Below are 18,717 nucleotides of genomic sequence, written 5' to 3' on the forward strand. Positions count from 1 at the left end.
GAGTGTAACCCCAGGACCCAGTGTTTATCTGTCAGGAAGATTGGGTTCCAGGAGTTAGGGGAGCAAGAGCCACTGGCTGGGGAAAGGTCAATGCTTCCTTGGGTGTTGAAAACTACACACCCCAACCAGCCTCAGGAACAGAGAAGCTGGAAGTGACATTTTTGCAAGAGAGAGAAGCGCAGGAGTACGGGCAGAGAGGAAGAATGTACGGCCATTGTCGGGACCACAGCCTGACTCAGTGCAGCTAATGGACAAGGCAAGACAGCACAGTTAAGTTCACTAAACATGACAGTGTGCATAGAAACCACTGGGAAATTGAGGAGAGAGAAATTGCACAGAGATGCACATTCAGAGAGAGCAAGGCCATTACAGTGAGGCTGAATGCAATTTGGAGGATTGTCAATCCCTTGTAAAGAGCTGCCAGTCTAACAAAGAGAGCTGTCAGCCTAACAGGGAAAGTTGCTGATTTACTAGACAGGGCTGCAAGAATCCCGGGGGGATCTGCCAGTGTCGGAAAGTAAGCTGCCAGAGACAGAGAGCACGCTGTGGTAGGTCCTGATGAAGTCCAGGTCCAATCCAGAGGTCCAGAGGGAGTCTATTTCCAGTCCAGCTAACACCTGAGAAATCACAGATTTTATCAGCATTAGCCCTGTTGTCACCGGATTCCGTCATCCCCTTAGATCTCTATGGGGATGATGAAATCAGGTAATTTATCAAGCAACAAAAATTGCAGCTTGTCCTGAAATGCTAACACCATCATTGAGTACCTGCTATCTGTATTTTCACCCCAGAGAGGACAGCCCTGTGCACAGATTTATTACTGCACATGGCAATGACAGAATCCAAAAGTGAAGTGTTTAGCCACAGCAAAAACCATCTCCAGGGTGACGAGTCTTCACCAGGACAGCCACTTTTTGGCGATGCACTCTCGCCAAGACTTATTTGACAGATTTCTCCAAGATTTATTTTATTTCTGTAGCAATAAGAAATTATGCTTAAAAGGCAATTTTTGTAATTTATGGTATATAGGTGCCCTAATTTTTTTTATTGCCACTTATCACAGTAATGAAAAGTACTAATTGCTGTACTTTACTATCATTTTCAAAAGCGGGAAGGGGAAGTGGAGGATATTGGGGCAACATAACTCTTCAGAAGTGCTAGACATCCCTTATGGAATGTGGACACACCCATGCCCCTAATGTGATGTGGTCATACCCCTCTGTCAGAAGAGGCGTGGCCATGTCCCTATTTAGAAAATGTTGGGAGGTATGTCTCTTGCAATTCTTTCATTATAATGAATATTCAATGTAAATCCCTATATGACCAGCCAACACTAGGGGCCTGATGCATTAAGGAACTTAAATTAAGAAATTTCTTATTTAAGTCTCCTGGACAAAACCATGTTACAATGCAAGGGGTGCAAATTAGTTTTCTGTTTCGCACATAAGTTAAATACTGACTGTTTTTTCATGTAGCACACAAATACTTGATAGCTTATTTGTACACTGAAATGTAAAGTTGATATTTGTGTGCTACATGAAAAAACAGTCAGTATTTAACTTATGTGTAAAACAGAAAACTAATTTTCATCCCTTGCATTGTAACATGGTTTTGTCCAGGAGACTTAAATAAGAAATTTCTTAATTTAAGTTCCTTAATGAATCAGGCCCCATATATTACGTAAAACTTATGTAAGTCAGTTTGTACCGTCAGTACCGAGCAGAATACAGCAGCATCTCTGTGATGTCACAGTACATGTGGAAGGCTGATTGAAACAGACAGTTTAAGGAATCTCACAGCAGGTGAGAACTGCTGAGCTGCATAAGCCTGTAATGTCACCACACTGCAGTACGTGTCAAGGAAGGAGCAGGCAGCTCATTTACAGCTCAGCCCTGGGGTGACAGCGGGAAACAGCCAGGAAAAGAAGCTGCAGCTGGTGGCTTTGGAAACACACTAACCGGTGATGACTGATGGGATGTTTTTCACCCACCGGGAGCAGCTATTCACAGCCAGGCAGAGGAAAAGCATTTACAAAACATAACAACACTGTAATGAGAGGCCAGAATCTGATTCATTGTCACAGATGTCAGCTTGGGATACTGTTTATAGAGTGAACTTAATTGGAGACAATCGCATTTACAGTAGACTTCCCCTTTCTGTCAGTTTTGAAGGTGTCACTAATAATTAACACATTCATAGAAACCAAATGTCTCTGGTTGCCAGATAGTCACAAGGTTTGAAGCTTTATCCCTGGAAATGTTAGTTGCTGCCCTTGTCCCAAGTTAAATGTGCAGCCGTCACCTAGTCACAGTGGAAGCGGTCACTTGGAGCTCAACATTTATGAAATTGTAGAATTCACTCTGAACCATTGACATCACTGAGGCAAGGGGAATTATGGGGGCTGAGTATGAAAAGTCGACGTTAAAATGTCGACAGTCACAATGAGTGCTCCATAAGTTTGACAGTCATAATGTTGACACAGTTAAAGGTCAACGGTCAGAATGCCTACATATTTATAAGGTTGACACAGTTAAAAGATTAGCATGTAAAATAGTTGATAACTGTGTGGACCTTCTAACTGTAGACATTTTGGTGTAGACATTTTCACTGTCGACAACTACACACCCATTATGGACAGGAACATGTTCTTTATGAGCTGCCAAGAGCATATAGAGGTTCTAGGCTCATACCTTCCAACTGACCCAATTTAGGCCGACAGTCCTGATTTAGGGGCCTCTGTCCCACCGCCCAGCTTTGTCCCGTGGGCCAGAAACTTGGGAGTTACAATGGTAAACGGGTGCCACGCGCACATGCCACTGATTTGCATGGCATTGAAGTGGCGTTTTTTAAAGAAGGGGACTCCCCAAATTAAAATCTTAGGAGGCATGCAGACTGAATGACAGTGCAAGGTTCAACAGGCATAGAATATACAAATAAAAGTACATTCCTGGCCACTCGATCGGGGCTGCAGTTCATGTTGCTGCAGGACTTCCAAATCCAGATAGAGCCGAGATATGGATTCCTTCTGGGCCCCGTTATTTTCTGTGCCCCAATAGCAGCTGCTACCCCAGTAGTTATGTTCCGTGGTGTATGTGAAATCACTGCCCACAAATGTTTAGTTACACCCCTGCATACATCACTGCTATCGCAGGACCTCCACCTAAACCCTTCCATGCTGTTAATGACTAGGATACATTTTTGAGAGTTGTTTTTTTTTACTTTCATTTTTTTTTCTTTTTATGCCTTTCTATTGTTTTTTTTTTAAACCGGATGAGATGTTATAGAATCACTTATAAACCCTGCAGACCTTCCATATTTCCAGCACCAAGAAATCCACCGTACAAAGTATTAATAATATATAGGGCAGGTAGTTAGCCCCTCTCTGGCCTTCCTCCCTTTAGGAAAATTCTTAATGATCTTACATGATGACATCATAGTAATCCTAACAGAGAAGAGCTTAGAACTTATGTATTAATTTTGCACAGATGCAAACTGACTAGGTTGCCTGGTGTAAAGTTCAGGTGCATAATTATGTAGTTGCATTTCAAAATCACACCATCATCTTTTATATATTTCATCATCATCTTCATCATCTACATTATATAGACCCAGCAAATACCGTAGCGCTTTATAATTGGGGACAAACACAGTATTAAACAATACTGGGTAAAACAGACAAAGCCGTAAGAAGGCCCTGCTCGCAAGCTTACAATCTATGGGACAATGGGAGTCTGATACATGAGGTTAAATTAGAGATGGTCACTGACCCCCGTGTTTTGGTTTTGGATTCGGTTTTGGATCTGGATTACCGTCGTGTTTTGGTTTTGGTTTTGCAAAACCGCCATAGCGTGTTTTGGTTTTGGTTTTGTTTGGTTTTGTTTTGCTATTTTGTTGGAAAATCAATGTTGTTGGGCCTAAACTAACCCAATTTAGTGCTCCAACTGTTTTAGAGATAAGTAATCTAATTGTAGAGGTAATAAATCATCCAAAAAACAGTTTAATTCTTCATTGGTAGGCCTTCATTTATTCTACACACAAAACGGATTGTCTTCCTCTCCATCTATGCATATTGGCAATGCAGCCATCGTCTTTGGATGTATATTACACCCTACACTTATAGATAAATATGTAAAGAAATGGAAAAAGGCAGTTTGCTTTCTGTCTCTCTAGGCTCCCCTCCACTTGTTTACAAAACCAAAAAATTCAGCCATTATAGACTGTACAATATTCATTGACATGGAGAAAGCCAGTTTGTTTTCTGTCTCTCTAGGCTCCCCTCCACTTGTATAAAATACAAAAAAATTCAGTCGTTATAGACTGTACTATTTTAAGAGAAATGGACAAAGGCAGTTTGGGGTCACTCTGTCTATGACACCCTACCCTTAAGGAGAAATTGCCCAAACAGCAGCCTTTCAAGACGGTACGTGATATGGAAATGCCACAAGTCCCTTTCCTCTTTGGGGGTAGATTGCACCCTACACTTACATAGAAAGTTTTAAAAAAAAAGATGTTATTGTCATCATCTTCAGCTTCATCCTCACCCTCATCAGTGTGTACGTCATCATCACAGACTATCAATTCATCGCCGCTTGAATCCGCCATTAGAGAACAGTCAGTGCTTGGATGTCTTGGATGGTGAAGGCCTTCCTCGTGGAAGATGTAGTTCATTTTTATAAACATCATTTTCTCCTCATTTTTGGGAAGTAACCTTCTACGGCGATCACTGACTAAGTTCCCTGCTGTGCTGAACACTCGTTCAAAGTACACACTGGAGGGTGGGCAGCTTAGGTATTGCAAAGCAAGTTTGTACATGGGTTTCCAAATGGCCTGCTTTTCTTCCCAGTAAGGAAAGGGACTGTCTGACATTTCCATATCAACTACCTCTTGAAAGTAATCCTCCACCATCCTTTGCATGTTTATACACGTATTGGATGGAGTTATGGGCAAAGTGACACATTTTTTAGAAAAATCCTTCAAACCAGCCCAGATGTTAAATTTTTCTGGTCTCTCACCTGCGTCTTCCCTGCTTCTTTTTGGGAATTTTAATTTTTTACGAGCAGCAGGAGCTTGAGAAAGGGAAGGAGGACACGTTGTCAAGCCGAGGCCAAGTTCAGCGGCCAACTTGCTGAGCAATAGCTCCTTGCAAAAGTTCACATCTCGCTCATTTACAAGACTCAATGTAGGTTTTAAACCTTGGATCAAGCACAGTGGCCAAAACGTACTGATCAGAGTTCAAGATCTTAATAACTCGAGGATCATTGTGAAGCGAATTAAGTACTTGATCGACAAGGCCAACATACTTTGCTGAATTGCTTGCTTTCAGCTCCTCCTTCATTTTCTCAAGCTGCTTTTCCAATAGTCTAATTAAAGGAATGACTTGGCTCAAACTAGCAGAGTCTGCACTCACCTCACACGTCACAACTTCAAATGGTTTCAGCACCTTGCACAGGACTGAAAGGATTCCCCACTGTGCAAGAGTGAAATACATCCCCCCTCCTTTCCCAATGTCATAGCTTGTGCAATATGCTTGGATGGCTTTGCGCTGTTCCTCCATCCTCTGAAGCATGTACAGGGTGGAATTCCACCTAGTTACCACCTCTTGCTTAAGTTGGTGGCAGGGCAAGTTAAACTGCTCTTGGAGCTGCTGTAATCTCCTACATGCTGTGGCTGAATGCCTGAAATGGCCTGAAATCTTACGGGCCACTAAAAGCATCTCCTGCACCTCACGTTTATTTCGTAGGAAGCTCTGCACCACCAAGTTGATGGTGTGAGCAAAACAGGGAATATGTTGGAAATCACCCAGCTGTAATGATCGCACTATATTGTTGGCATTATCAGAAATGACATACCCTGGGGAGAGTCCGAGTGGTATAAGCCATGCATCAATCACATCTCTCAGTTTGCGTAACAAATTGTCAGCCGTATGCCTGTTAGTGAAGCCGGTGATACAAAGAGTGGCCTGCCTGTGACAAATGTTACGTAGTGGTGTACATGCTGCTGCTGTTCCTGCTGGTGAAGGTGAATGACCAACCCAGTGGGCTGTCATAGTCATATAGTCTTTGGTTTGCCCACTTTCACTTGTCCACATATCTGTGGTTAAGTGGACAGTGAGCAGAATAGCATTTTTCAGCGCAATCTCTACATTTTTACACACTTTTTGGTATAGTTGTGGAATTGCTTTACGGGAGAAATGATGTCGCGATGGGATTCTGTAACGCGGACACAAAACCTCAATTAACTGTGAAAAACCAGCTGCGTTTATTGTGGAGATTGGACGCGGATCTAACACTAAGATTGCAGCCATGGCGTCTGTGATTCGCTTGGTGACTGGGTGACTGCTGTCATATTTGCTTCCCCTCGCAAATGATTGTTTCACAGTTAATTGCTGAAATGTAGGACTGCTCATTTTCTTGACCTGCCTCTGGGATGACGATTCACCCCCAGCAGCAGCAACAGCAGCAGCAGTGGGACTAACGCTTTCTTCAGAGGAATCAATAATAGTGCAGGAGTCATCCAGCCTTAAGTGGGATGCCGGGCTAACTCCGAGCGCTACTGAGGATATTGATGAGGATGGTGTGGTGGGTGTATTTTGTAGCCGTCGGGATGTCGGTGAGCAGAGGGTCTTAGCTGATGATGGAGTGCTTGTATTTTTTTGGGAAGAACTTTCAGCTTTTCCCAACACTTTGCCATGAACTCTCGTTAAATGGCGTAACATAGATGAGGTTCCAAGATTGTTAAGGTCCCTCCCTCGACTGACTGTGGCTTGACATACACTACAAATGGCTATACAATTGTTGTCTGGATTTGGGTAGAAATAATTCCACACATAAGAAGTGGATTTTTTGGTTTTATGGCCATGCATGACAATGGTCTTTTTCTTGTCACGTGCCAGAACTGCTGCCACTGGTGCAGGACTTACACAAACAAGCTCATCCTCATCAACATCCTCATTAGCGCCCTCGTCACCTACACAAATCTCCCCCTCATCCTCTTCTAATTCCAAAGTGGCATCCTCAATTTGGGTATCACCGGCTACACTCGGGCTATTAAGGCACACATGAGCAGAATGCTCACGATTAGACATCCCACTGTTGGATGGACTCTCCACAGGGATTGTTGTCATTTGTGAATCAGAGCAAACATTCTCCTCTAATGCCTTACTGTTATCTTGCAGCTCGGCTTTGACGCGTAACAGTAGTTGTGCACCAATTGTAGGCTGGGTAACTTTTTGGGATCTGCCACTAATAGCCAAAGGTGAAGGCCTCATTCTCTCTTTGCCACTGCGTGTGTAGAATGGCATGTTTGCAATTTTTTTTTTATCGGCACTTAACTTTTGCTCAGTAACACTTCGTTTTTGCTTCAACACAGTAATTTTTTGGGGGGTTTTTGTTTTTTGCACTGATTTGGAAACACTCTGTTGTTTGACATCGCCTTGGCCAGATGACATACTGGGAACACTAACATCAGGACTGGTGACAGAACCTGGTTGCTCATTCTGATCACATGTGGACTGCTTTGAATCCATTCTGAGCGCAAAGCACTTGTAGTAGTAAAAATTAGTTGGTAGATATTGCTGACAGATATGACTTTTGACAGCCAGAAATATTTATGCACAATTATAGGGGACACCCCAAAAGCACTGAGGAGTGCTAAAAATTAGTTGGTAGATACTGCTGACAGATATGACTTTTGACAGGCAGAAATATTTATGCACAATTATGGGGGACACCCCAAAAGCACTGAGGAGTGCTAAAAATTAGTTGGTAGATACTGTTGACAGATATGACTTTTGACAGGCAGAAATATTTATGCACAATTATGGGGGACACCCCAAAAGCACTGGGGAGTGCCAAATATTAAAACAAAATAATAAACCTCTATCCTCCTCTCTTCTCTAGCGATTTTTGTTAGAGCAATTGCAAGAATAATATTGTACTCTCTGTCCCTGCTCTAATCAACTTGTGACTACACCCTGCTCTCTCCCTCTGTCAAATGGCGATGGATTGCTGTGGAGGCGTGTATTTATAATCTTCAAGTATCTCGAGAACCGAGCCCCGAGATCCGACGACGTCACAATGACGTTCGGCCTCGATTTCGATTCGGAGCGGGCAGAGAGTACAGAGCTCCTCAGCTCGGTACTCGGATAGCCAAAGTTCGGGTGGGTTCGGTTCTCGGGGAACCGGACCCGCCCATCTCTAGGTTAAATCTACATACTGCATATTGGTCCAGCCAGATTGCAGAGGTAAATGTGATTTGTATGCTGTGTGATCCAGTCACACAGCAATGTTGGTCTTGTGTCAGAGGGTTGTTGTCTTGTGTGAATTGTGGAAAGGGTGGTAATAGGGTAACATAGTGATGTAAAGAGGGTGGTTGAGGAATATTATAAGCTTGCCTGAAGAGGTGGGTTTTCAGAGAACGCTTGAAAGTCAGAGGAAAGTTTTATTGTGCGAGGGAGGGAATTCCACAGAATGGATGCAACTCAAAAAAAGTCCTGTAAACAGGAAATTAGAGTAAGTGACGAGAGTGAATGAGAGACACTGATCTTGTGTAGAACAGAGTTATCGAGTTGGGAGATATTTTGAGACAAGTGAGGAGATATATGTTGGTGCAATTTTGCTGATGATCTTGTATGTTAGTAGAAGAATTTTATATTGGATTCTGTAAAAAACAGGCAACCAATGAAAAGGGGGGCAAAGAAAAGGCACTGCTCTCTGACTATTCCAAAACACCAACCAATTTGTAATTAAAATGTTCATTTAATGTAAGTAAACATCATAACACAAAGCCAATGCATTTCCCCAACATATAAAATACTCATCCACTGCAATTTATCAATTAACATGAATAAAACATAATGACAAACATTCACCTCTTAAAGCGCTTGTAAGTTATTTCTAGGATGACTATTTATTCAATCCTTGGGGTGCACTCCCCGGAAAGTCAATATTACACACCCCCCACAGAGAAAAAGTCAGTTGAAAACTAGCATGGATGTTAAATGCAGTCTAAATATTGACTTTCCAGGGAGTGCACCCCCAGGATTGAATAAATAGTCGTCCTAGAAATAACTTACAAGTGCTTTAAGAGGTGGCTGTTCTCTGTTAGTTTAATAATGAATGTATGAATTGTTTCAATTTTCAAAGAGAACAAGACGTGAGGTATAATTTACCCAGTTGAGTGCCTAATTAATATACCGCAGTGAAATTCTGAAGGTATTGTGTTGTGTTGTTCCGTGAGACCAATGTAGAGACTGACAGAGTGGCTCAGCAGAGGAAGAATGATTTTCAAGGAAAATCAGTCTGGTGGCTGTGTGCAAAATAGATCATAGTGGTTTGAGTCTGTTTAGGGGAAGACCAGTAAGGAGGGAATTGCAATAGTCAATGCAGGAGATGATGAGTGCATGAATTAAAGTTTTTGCAGTGTCTTGTGTAAGATATGTGCGTATTCTGGAAATGTTTTTTTAGATGTATGTAACATGATTTAGATACAGAGTCCATGTGGGGAACAAAGGATAGTTTTGAGTCAAGTATTACACCTAGGCAGCGGGCTTGCGGAGTGGGATTTATGTTCATGTTGTCAACAGAAATAGAAAAGTCAGGTAGGGAACTTTTGTTGGTGGAAGGAAATATTATTAAGTCTGTTTTTGAAAGATTGAGTTTGAGTTGGCGAGAGGACATCCAGGACGAAATGGCAGAAAGACAGTCAGTAACGTAAGACAACACAGATGGTGAGAGATCAGGAGAGGATAGATGTATAGCGATGATACTGAAATCCAAAGGAGCTTATTAGTTTTCCAAGAGAAGTGGTGTAGATAGAGAATAGCAGAGGACCTAGGACTGAGCCATGTGGGACTCCTACTGATAAAGGAAGTGAAGTAGAGGTAGTTTCAGAGAAATGAACACTGAAAGAGCGATTAGATAGGTTGGATGAGAACCAGGATAGGACAGTGTCTTCAAGAGCTAGGGATTGTAACGTTTGTAGGAGAAGAGAGTGGTAAACAGTTTTGAATGCAACAGAGAGATCCAGGAGAATTAGAAGAAAGTAATGGCCTTTGTTTTTAACAGGGATCGAATCATTAACAACCTCAGTCAACGCAGTCTCTGTGGAGTGTTGAGAGCGAAAGCCTGATGACATATATACTATATAAAACATAATTAAAATAATTTGTGCAAGCCAGTTAGTTTCCGCTGTATGTTACCTGCCCTGTGATGATGTGCTGTAACCCACAAAGTAGCGATAACGGGATAACAGGTATAAAAGCCCACAAGCTGCAGCCGTGCCTGGAAATGAAACACAGGTCGATGAAAATGATCACTTCCTGCTTTCACTTATTAGTGAGTTTTATGATATAATAAAAACTTAGAATAATTGCCAGGCGAGATAATGAACACTACACATGACTTGAATTCCAGAGTTACAGAACTGGTACATGCATGCAAATTGCAAATACTGCACACATTATACAGTCTTATTCAGAGTTTGAAGTTAAAAGATAAATAGACACACAACTAAACAAATTAGCTTTGGGAGTAGTTCAATGAAACAAAATAAAAAATTAAATTTTTACTTATTTGGGCAGCATGGTGGCTTAGTGGTTAGCACTTCTGGCTCACAGCACTGGGGTCATGTGTCCGATTCCTGACCATGGTTTTATCTGTGTGGAGTTTGTGTGTTCTCCTCGTGTTTGCGTGGGTTTCCTCTGGGTGCTCCGGTTTCCTCCCACACTCCAAATATATACTGGTAGGTTAATTGGCTGCTATTAAATTGACCCTAGTCTGTCTGTGTGTATGTTAGGGAATTTAGACTGTAAGCTCCAATGGGGCAGGGACTGATGTGAGTGAGTTCAGCGCTGCAGAATTAGTGGCGCTATATAAATAACTGATGATGATGATTTGGAGTACAATGTGGGATCGTTTTACCCATCATAACTTACTCCACCCAAAACTACATTTTTATGCTTTTCTGAAAAATCCAGGTTTTTCTTTTCTTCTTTATTTTAATAACCGAAAGCTAATTGTCCCACTCCATGAATATGAAGGCAACAATGCATGCTGTGCTTATAAAAGTAAAATGCGTCAAAGGATTTTTAAAATAAAATATAGTAATAATATATAAAATCTACACGACATATTCATTCAAAGGATTGGTAGTATATAGGATGGGTAAAATGTGATTTAATTCTTTCTAAGTTAATTTTTCCTCCTGCTTGCCGATAAAATAAAGATATCAACAAATATCTGAATTTTGTTCTTTAGATGAGTGTGTGAATCCTCGTCACCAGCATTCCTGATTGGAAAATCAGGAGAAAAAAAGGCCAGGGGGTAAATGTATGAAAGTCCGATTTCTGCAAGTTGCCGGAAATCGGCGACTTTGCAGTGAAAATTTAAAGGAGCGATGGCTTGTAAAGGCAAACTTGCCTTTACAAGCCATCGCCGCTTTAAATTTTACCTGCAAAGTCGCCGATTTCCGGCGACTTGCAGAAATCGGACTTTCATACATTTACCCCCTCATCTCTATCTACCCAAACGAAACCCAGATCTGAAACCATTCTTCATAACTGCAATGCTGTCACTTATCACCTGCGAAAACCCCTTTAATGTATAGGGCATGCAATAACAAGCGCTATCACCGGTGACAAAATCCTGTTTTTTTCTGCCAATTGGGCTATTTTCCCTTTCATAAACAGACCCGAAGTCTTTATGCTAACCAATTACTAAATGTAATATAGGACTTGCGATAAGATCATTTGAATGGTCAATTATCTACCCATTAATAATTAGTGGATAATTACACCTCTAATGTGTAAAGATCAAGGGGTATATTTACTAAACTGCAGGTTTGAAAAAGTGGAGATATTGCCTATAGCAACCAATCAGATTCTAGTTATCATTTATTTCGTACATTCTACAAAATGATAGCTAGAATATGATTGGTTGCTATAGGCAACATCTCCGCTTTTTCAAACCCGCAGTCCTTTTCTGTGGTAAAAAAGCCCTGTCATTCCTATTATTAAAGCACACATCTGCTAAACACAGATTTCATGAAATTGAGTTTCCTTACGTACCAGACCACTTAGGTGATATATAATAGTCAGATGCTCTGCATAGTATTATTATATGCTGCATTCTTGCAGATTTTATAGTCTATAAATAGAGCTGATTAAGATGTCAGTTCTTTCTGCTCTGTGGTGAGGTTGGAGGTATAATAAGGGAGAAGTCCGGCCAAAACAAAAATTATTAACAGCGTTAGCCTCACCTTGATGGAAGAAGATCCCAGACAGCCATAGCACAGCAAGGAACATGGGGAAATATTCTGTGCAATTCATTCTGCAATGAGGAATTGATAGTAAGTCAGTAGTAGCTTAAAAGGGGGGTTCCACATTCAGATTACTTTGTTTTTACTTGTACATACCCTCCTGCAACTTATACTAAATTGATTTATCCTCCTGGCATCCATCTGTGCTTTTTCACCAATATTATCATCATCATCATCATTTATTTATATAGCGCCACTAATTCCGCAGCGCTCTACAGAGAACTCACTCACATCAGTCCCTGCCCCATTTAGGCTCACAGTCTAAATTTGCTAACACACAGACACACAGACAGACAGACAGACTAGGGTCAATTTGTTAGCAGCCAATTAACCTACCAGTATGTTTTTGGAGTGTGGGAGGAAACCGGAGCACCCGGAGGAAACACACGCAAACACGGGAAGAACATACAAACTCCACACAGATAAGACCATGGTCGGGAATCGGACACATGACCCCAGTGCTGTGAGCCAGAAGTGCTAACCACTAAGCCACCATGCTGCCCAAATAAGTAAAAATTTAATTTTTTATTTTGTTTCATTGAACTACTCCCAAAGCTAATTTGTTTAGTTGTGTGTCTATTTATCTTTTAACTTCAAACTCTGAATAAGACTGTATAATGTGTGCAGTATTTGCAATTTGCATGCATGTACCAGTTCTGTAACTCTGGAATTCAAGTCATGTGTAGTGTTCATTATCTCGCCTGGCAATTATTCTAAGTTTTTATTATATCATAAAACTCACTAATAAGTGAAAGCAGGAAGTGATCATTTTCATCGACCTGTGTTTTATTTCCAGGCACGGCTGCAGCTTGTGGGCTTTCATACCTGTTATCCCGTTATCGCTACTTTGTGGGTTACAGCACATCATCACAGGGCAGGTAACATACAGCGGAAACTAACTGGCTTGCACAAATTATTTTAATTATGTTTTATATAATATATATCACTCCACAGAGACTGCGTTGACTGAAGTTGTTAATGATTCGATCCCTGTTAAAAACAAAGGCCATTACTTTGTTCTAATTCTCCTGGATCTCTCTGTTGCATTCAAAACTGTTTACCACTCTCTTCTCCTACAAACGTTACAATCCCTAGCTCTTGAAGACACTGTCCTATCCTGGTTCTCATCCAACCTATCTAATCGCTCTTTCAGTGTTCATTTCTCTGAAACTACCTCTACTTCACTTCCTTTATCAGTAGGAGTCCCACATGGCTCAGTCCTAGGTCCTCTGCTATTCTCTATCTACACCACTTCTCTTGGAAAACTAATAAGCTCCTTTGGATTTCAGTATCATCGCTATACATCTATCCTCTCCTGATCTCTCACCATCTGTGTTGTCTTACGTTACTGACTGTCTTTCTGCCATTTCGTCCTGGATGTCCTCTCGCCAACTCAAACTCAATCTTTCAAAAACAGACTTAATAATATTTCCTTCCACCAACAAAAGTTCCCTACCTGACTTTTTTATTTCTGTTGACAACATGAACATAAATCCCACTCCGCAAGCCCGCTGCCTAGGTGTAATACTTGACTCGAAACTATCCTTTGTTCCCCACATGGACTCTGTATCTAAATCATGTTACATACATCTAAAAAACATTTCCAGAATACGCACATATCTTACACAAGACACTGCAAAAACTTTAATTCATGCACTCATCATCTCCTGCATTGACTATTGCAATTCCCTCCTTACTGGTCTTCCCCTAAACAGACTCAAACCACTATGATCTATTTTGCACACAGCCACCAGACTGATTTTCCTTGAAAATCATTCTTCCTCTGCTGAGCCACTCTGTCAGTCTCTACATTGGTCTCACGGAACAACACAACACAATACCTTCAGAATTTCACTGCGGTATATTAATTAGGCACTCAACTGGGTAAATTATACCTCACGTCTTGTTCTCTTTGAAAATTGAAACAATTCATACATTCATTATTAAAATAACAGAGAACAGCCACCTCTTAAAGCACTTGTAAGTTATTTCTAGGACGACTATTTATTCAATCCTGGGGGTGCACTCCCTGGAAAGTCAATATTTAGACTGCATTTAACATCCATGCTAGTTTTCAACTGACTTTTTCTCTGTGGGGGGGGGTGTGTAATATTGACTTTCCGGGGAGTGCACCCCAAGGATTGAATAAATAGTCATAAGGCCACGGTCGGGAATTGAACTTATGACCCCAGTGCTGTAAGGCACAAGTGCTAACCACTTAGCCACCGTACTGCCCACCTATATACCTATATGGCTAGACAAAGAGCCTCATTTAAAGTTGGTCATATGCATTTTTTGCCATCATATATGCATTTCTGTACTGCGCATGCTCAGCATCTTAATTTTTGCCTCCATAACTCTGAGTAGGTTCTGGAGACCTTGCAAAGATCTGTAATGATGATGACACCAGCAGCACAATCTAGTCGCTGCTGATTGGCTGTTTGTGTATTGACCTCTCCAGCTGATAGTTCTTAATTCTTTAGCATCGCAGCTATACTATATTACATTACAATTGTCTATTCCTATCATTTATTCGAAGGTTATACTTTGATTACTCTAGCCAGAAAGATTGACATTGGATTAAACAACGGCTGTAGGGGGTATTTCTATTTAATGACATTATATGTATGACATTATATATGGAAAATGCAAGTTTTACATTTATTAATAACAGTTAAGACACTATTCCCTCTTGTGTATATGACGCTTTATTACATTAGTAAATTGTGTACCAACAGGGTATTTTGCCTTAATTACTAGCACTCTTCAACCACATGTCTACTTTAACTTATACGTCTAACGTGCACCTGGAGCAAATACTACTTGAGATATATCTCACTCAACAGAATTATTCCTAGTATATTTTTTTACGGATGCCTTCATTATTTTTTTTAAAAAAAAATGCTTAGTGCCCAGATGTATCCAACTTTAAATGAGGCCAAGTGGTAAATGTATCAAATAGCGATTATTGCAGATTGCTGATATCCGGCGACTTTGTATGGTAAATTTAAAGCAATAGCTTTAAAGGCAAAACTTACCTTTAAATCTATTGAAAGCAATGTATTTAGTAAAAGCTGCCAGAGGACACACACATGTCAATAAGACACATGAAGGTTGACGACCTTGTTAAGCAGAGAAGTCAAGCATATGAATTGACCAAACCTCCTTACTCCCCAATCAAACGTTCTGACTTTTTCTACCTTCTAAAAGGAACAAACACAGACAAATACCCCCAGCACACTGCTATAGCCAGCAACAGATCTGCTATTTCTACTGTAGATAAAAATGCAAAAGTCTCAGTTGCACACATTTGCAAATGTATGCTGAAGCCACCCACCACGCCAAGGTGCTTTTGCTAATAGGGTGGTCCTACTCTAAACAATGAGAGTCCCATATATTTGGGCCATACATATGTGTTTTTAAATTTAGAGCTAACTTACCAAAGAGGTACCCCAGAGACCTCCAAATAGCAATCCAATGTCAGTACTCCCCCTCAGCTACTGACACCAACATGCCTCTCAGACAAATAAATTATTTGTCTGAGAGGCATGTTGGTGTCAGTAGCTGATGTAAGCAGAATGTAAGGGCAGCGCCCCTCCTGGAGCTGAAGACTCGGGAGTAGAGGCAGCGGACTCAGGACCGGACACAGCGGACTCAGGACCGGACACAGCGGACTCAGGACCGGACACAGCGGACTCAGGACCGGACACAGCGGACTCAGGACCGGACACAGAGGCTGGCACCTCGGAACAGGAGGCAATGACTGGAGACTCAGTGCTGGCGGTAGCTGGAACTGGCATCACAAGACAGGCAGTAGCTGGACCTGGCACCGCAGGACAGGCGGCAGCTGGAACTGGCACCGCAGGACAGGCGGCAACTGAAACTGGCAGATTAGGCTGAAGTAAAGCAACAGGAGGTGACGTACAGAACAATCCAGGGTCTGGAGAGGAGCACACTGAAGGCTGCTCCATAGGATGTTGTGGTCTGCGGAGCGGACAACTTTGTAAGAAATGTTCGCCACTGGCGCAGTAGAGGCATACTTTACCAATCCTTCTGCGCTATCGTTCCTCCTCAGTGAGAGGGGGACGCAGGTAGCTTGGTCGTTTAGAATCCCTAATGGTAGGGACTGCTGGCAATACCATAGATGCAGCACCAATGTCAGAAAAAGTTCTGGGAGGATTCTCTGCAGTCTGAATGCTTTCATTAGAGGAGTTTGTTGCTTTAAAATCAGAATTAGTGTTGAAATTACTTATCACAGCAGCAGCAGGAAGAGTTTTAAGCAGTTCTTGGAGTAAAGTGGATAGTTGTATGATTTTGTAACGGAGCTGAACAATGTCCATTTGCAGCATTTGTAATTGTGGATTTACAGACATGTCTAATAGTCAAACACAGAGTTCAATGCAACAAAACTAGGAATTCCAGGACTAAGGCAGAGGGCGTGCAATCAGCAGGCCCAGATTGTATGGCAGTTCATCATGTTAAGAATCCCAGTGCATTCACAAAGTGCAACGGAAGTGTAAGGCAAAGTGTCTTTATTCAGGTAAATATATTAACAAAGATAACTCAAATCCACGGATAACAGGTTCCAAAAGAGACTGTATAGTAAAATGGCAGGAACAAGTATAATAAGTTTACCCCAGTCCAGAAGGCACAAGGCTGTCCAGGAAAGCAGACAGAGTCCAGGGATCAAATAGAGACCAGACAAACAAATACAAATAGCCAGGCAGAGATCAAGCAAATAGGCGAGGTCCAGAAGTCTGTCCAAAAGGTCAGAGCAACAGGCAAAACAGCGTGGTCCAAGGTACAGGAAAATGATTCAGGGTCTCAGACAAGCAGGCAAGGTCCAAGGTACAGGCAGAGGTCATACACAGAAGTTCAGTCCAGCAGGTATATACCAAATAGCACAGGAGCAGGTTAGCAGCAGCCAGGAACAAATGGATGAACTGCTCAGAGCACAGCTAGAGGCAGGTACTTAAAGCAGTGCAACAGGTGCAGTTCTAATTAGCACCAGACAAGGAGATTAACTCCTTCAGGCATGTTGCAGAGTTCAGGAGCAGGACAGCAGCAGCACCTCTGATGGATTATAGGTACTGCTGCCAGATACAAAACAAAGGCAGTCATAACACTATGCTAAGAGTTAAGACCTGGGGGCAACCAAGTACCTGTGAGCACAACAAACTCTATGGGAAAGGCGCACGCCATAGGCGAAGACCTCTGGCACCTGTTCTGGGAGCTTATGTCGATATCTGCTAGAGGTAACAGATACAGCAGAAAGCTACAGAAAATATTTCCAGCTAATTGCAAGAGCAGTACTGAGATGTATCTCGGGGCAACAACCTTTGTTGATACTATAAAGCAGGGGTGTGCAAACCAGTCCTCAAGGGCCATATAACAGTTCATGTTTTTAGGATTTCTGTCTGTAGAAACAGCTGGGATAATTACTGACCCAGCCAAATAGATTAACTCAGCTGTGCATGATTAAAGAAATCCTAAAAACATGAACTGTTATATGGCCCTTGAGGACTGGTTTGCCCACCCCTGCTATAAAGATATTGCTAAAAAAGCACAAAATAAAGGAAGAGAGCTAAAACAATGTATTTACTAAAATTTGCAGGAAAACCATTTTAATGACTTAGGGCTAGATTTACTAATCTGCGGGTTTGAAAAAGTGGGGATGTTGCCTATAGCATCCAATCAGATTCTAGCTGTCATTTTGTAGAATGTACTAAATAAATGACAGCTAGAATCTGATTGGTTGCTATAGGCAACATCCCCACTTTTTCAAACCCGCAGCTTAGTAAATCTAGCCCTTAGGCTTTTTCCCATTGTATTGTTTCAGTGTGGCAGCACTTTAGAAATAGCAGAGGAGAGTCAGGGCCATTCAATTAGAGACTGGCAAATGGATTCATATCATTCAAAAATTAATTTGTGAATCATTGTAGATTAAACAAAATATTTTACACCAACCGGAGAATCAGGCAACCCCATTTACAAAGGCAGTGGTAACCAACAATAGTCTATTGCTGGAACACTGTTGCTTTTCCATTAGTAGCTATAGCGGGTAGATTGTATGGGTAAATGCTTGTGATTGACTGGTTGGTGAAGGGGGGTTCTGGGGACTCCTGGGTTTAATCATTTAGAACAAGTATGTTGAGGTTGTTTGGGGTGAGATTTTTCTGTTTGCTTTTGGAGGGGTTTTTTTTGCTCTCCATTTGGACTACGTGAGATCAAAAATGAAGAAAGCAAAAAAATTTTTTTTTTTTTTTAAATGTAATAAAGTGTTGAAGAAATTTTATTTTGGGGGGGGTTGGAGTATTTTATTCATATAACATTTGTTTAAAAATTGTGCCAATTTTTTAGACTTTTATTATACGAAAACCACATGGGCTACACAGGTGGGAA

General features: G+C 41.4%; 1 protein-coding gene across 1 annotated transcript in view; it reads right to left on the minus strand.

The window, feature by feature from the left end:
* The window catches only part of LOC142152894 (leukotriene C4 synthase-like), a 68,503-nt gene that overhangs the window by 16,456 nt on the left and 33,330 nt on the right, over positions 1-18,717 (minus strand). The window contains exons 4-5 of the mRNA XM_075210015.1: positions 12,256-12,326; positions 10,199-10,280 (exon numbers count right to left, since the gene is read on the minus strand). Of these exons, the coding sequence (XP_075066116.1) occupies positions 10,199-10,280; positions 12,256-12,326 (153 nt within the window). The remainder of the gene's footprint in view (positions 1-10,198; positions 10,281-12,255; positions 12,327-18,717) is intronic.

Source organism: Mixophyes fleayi, chromosome 4 (assembly GCF_038048845.1).
Source record: "Mixophyes fleayi isolate aMixFle1 chromosome 4, aMixFle1.hap1, whole genome shotgun sequence".
NCBI lineage: Eukaryota > Metazoa > Chordata > Amphibia > Anura > Limnodynastidae > Mixophyes > Mixophyes fleayi.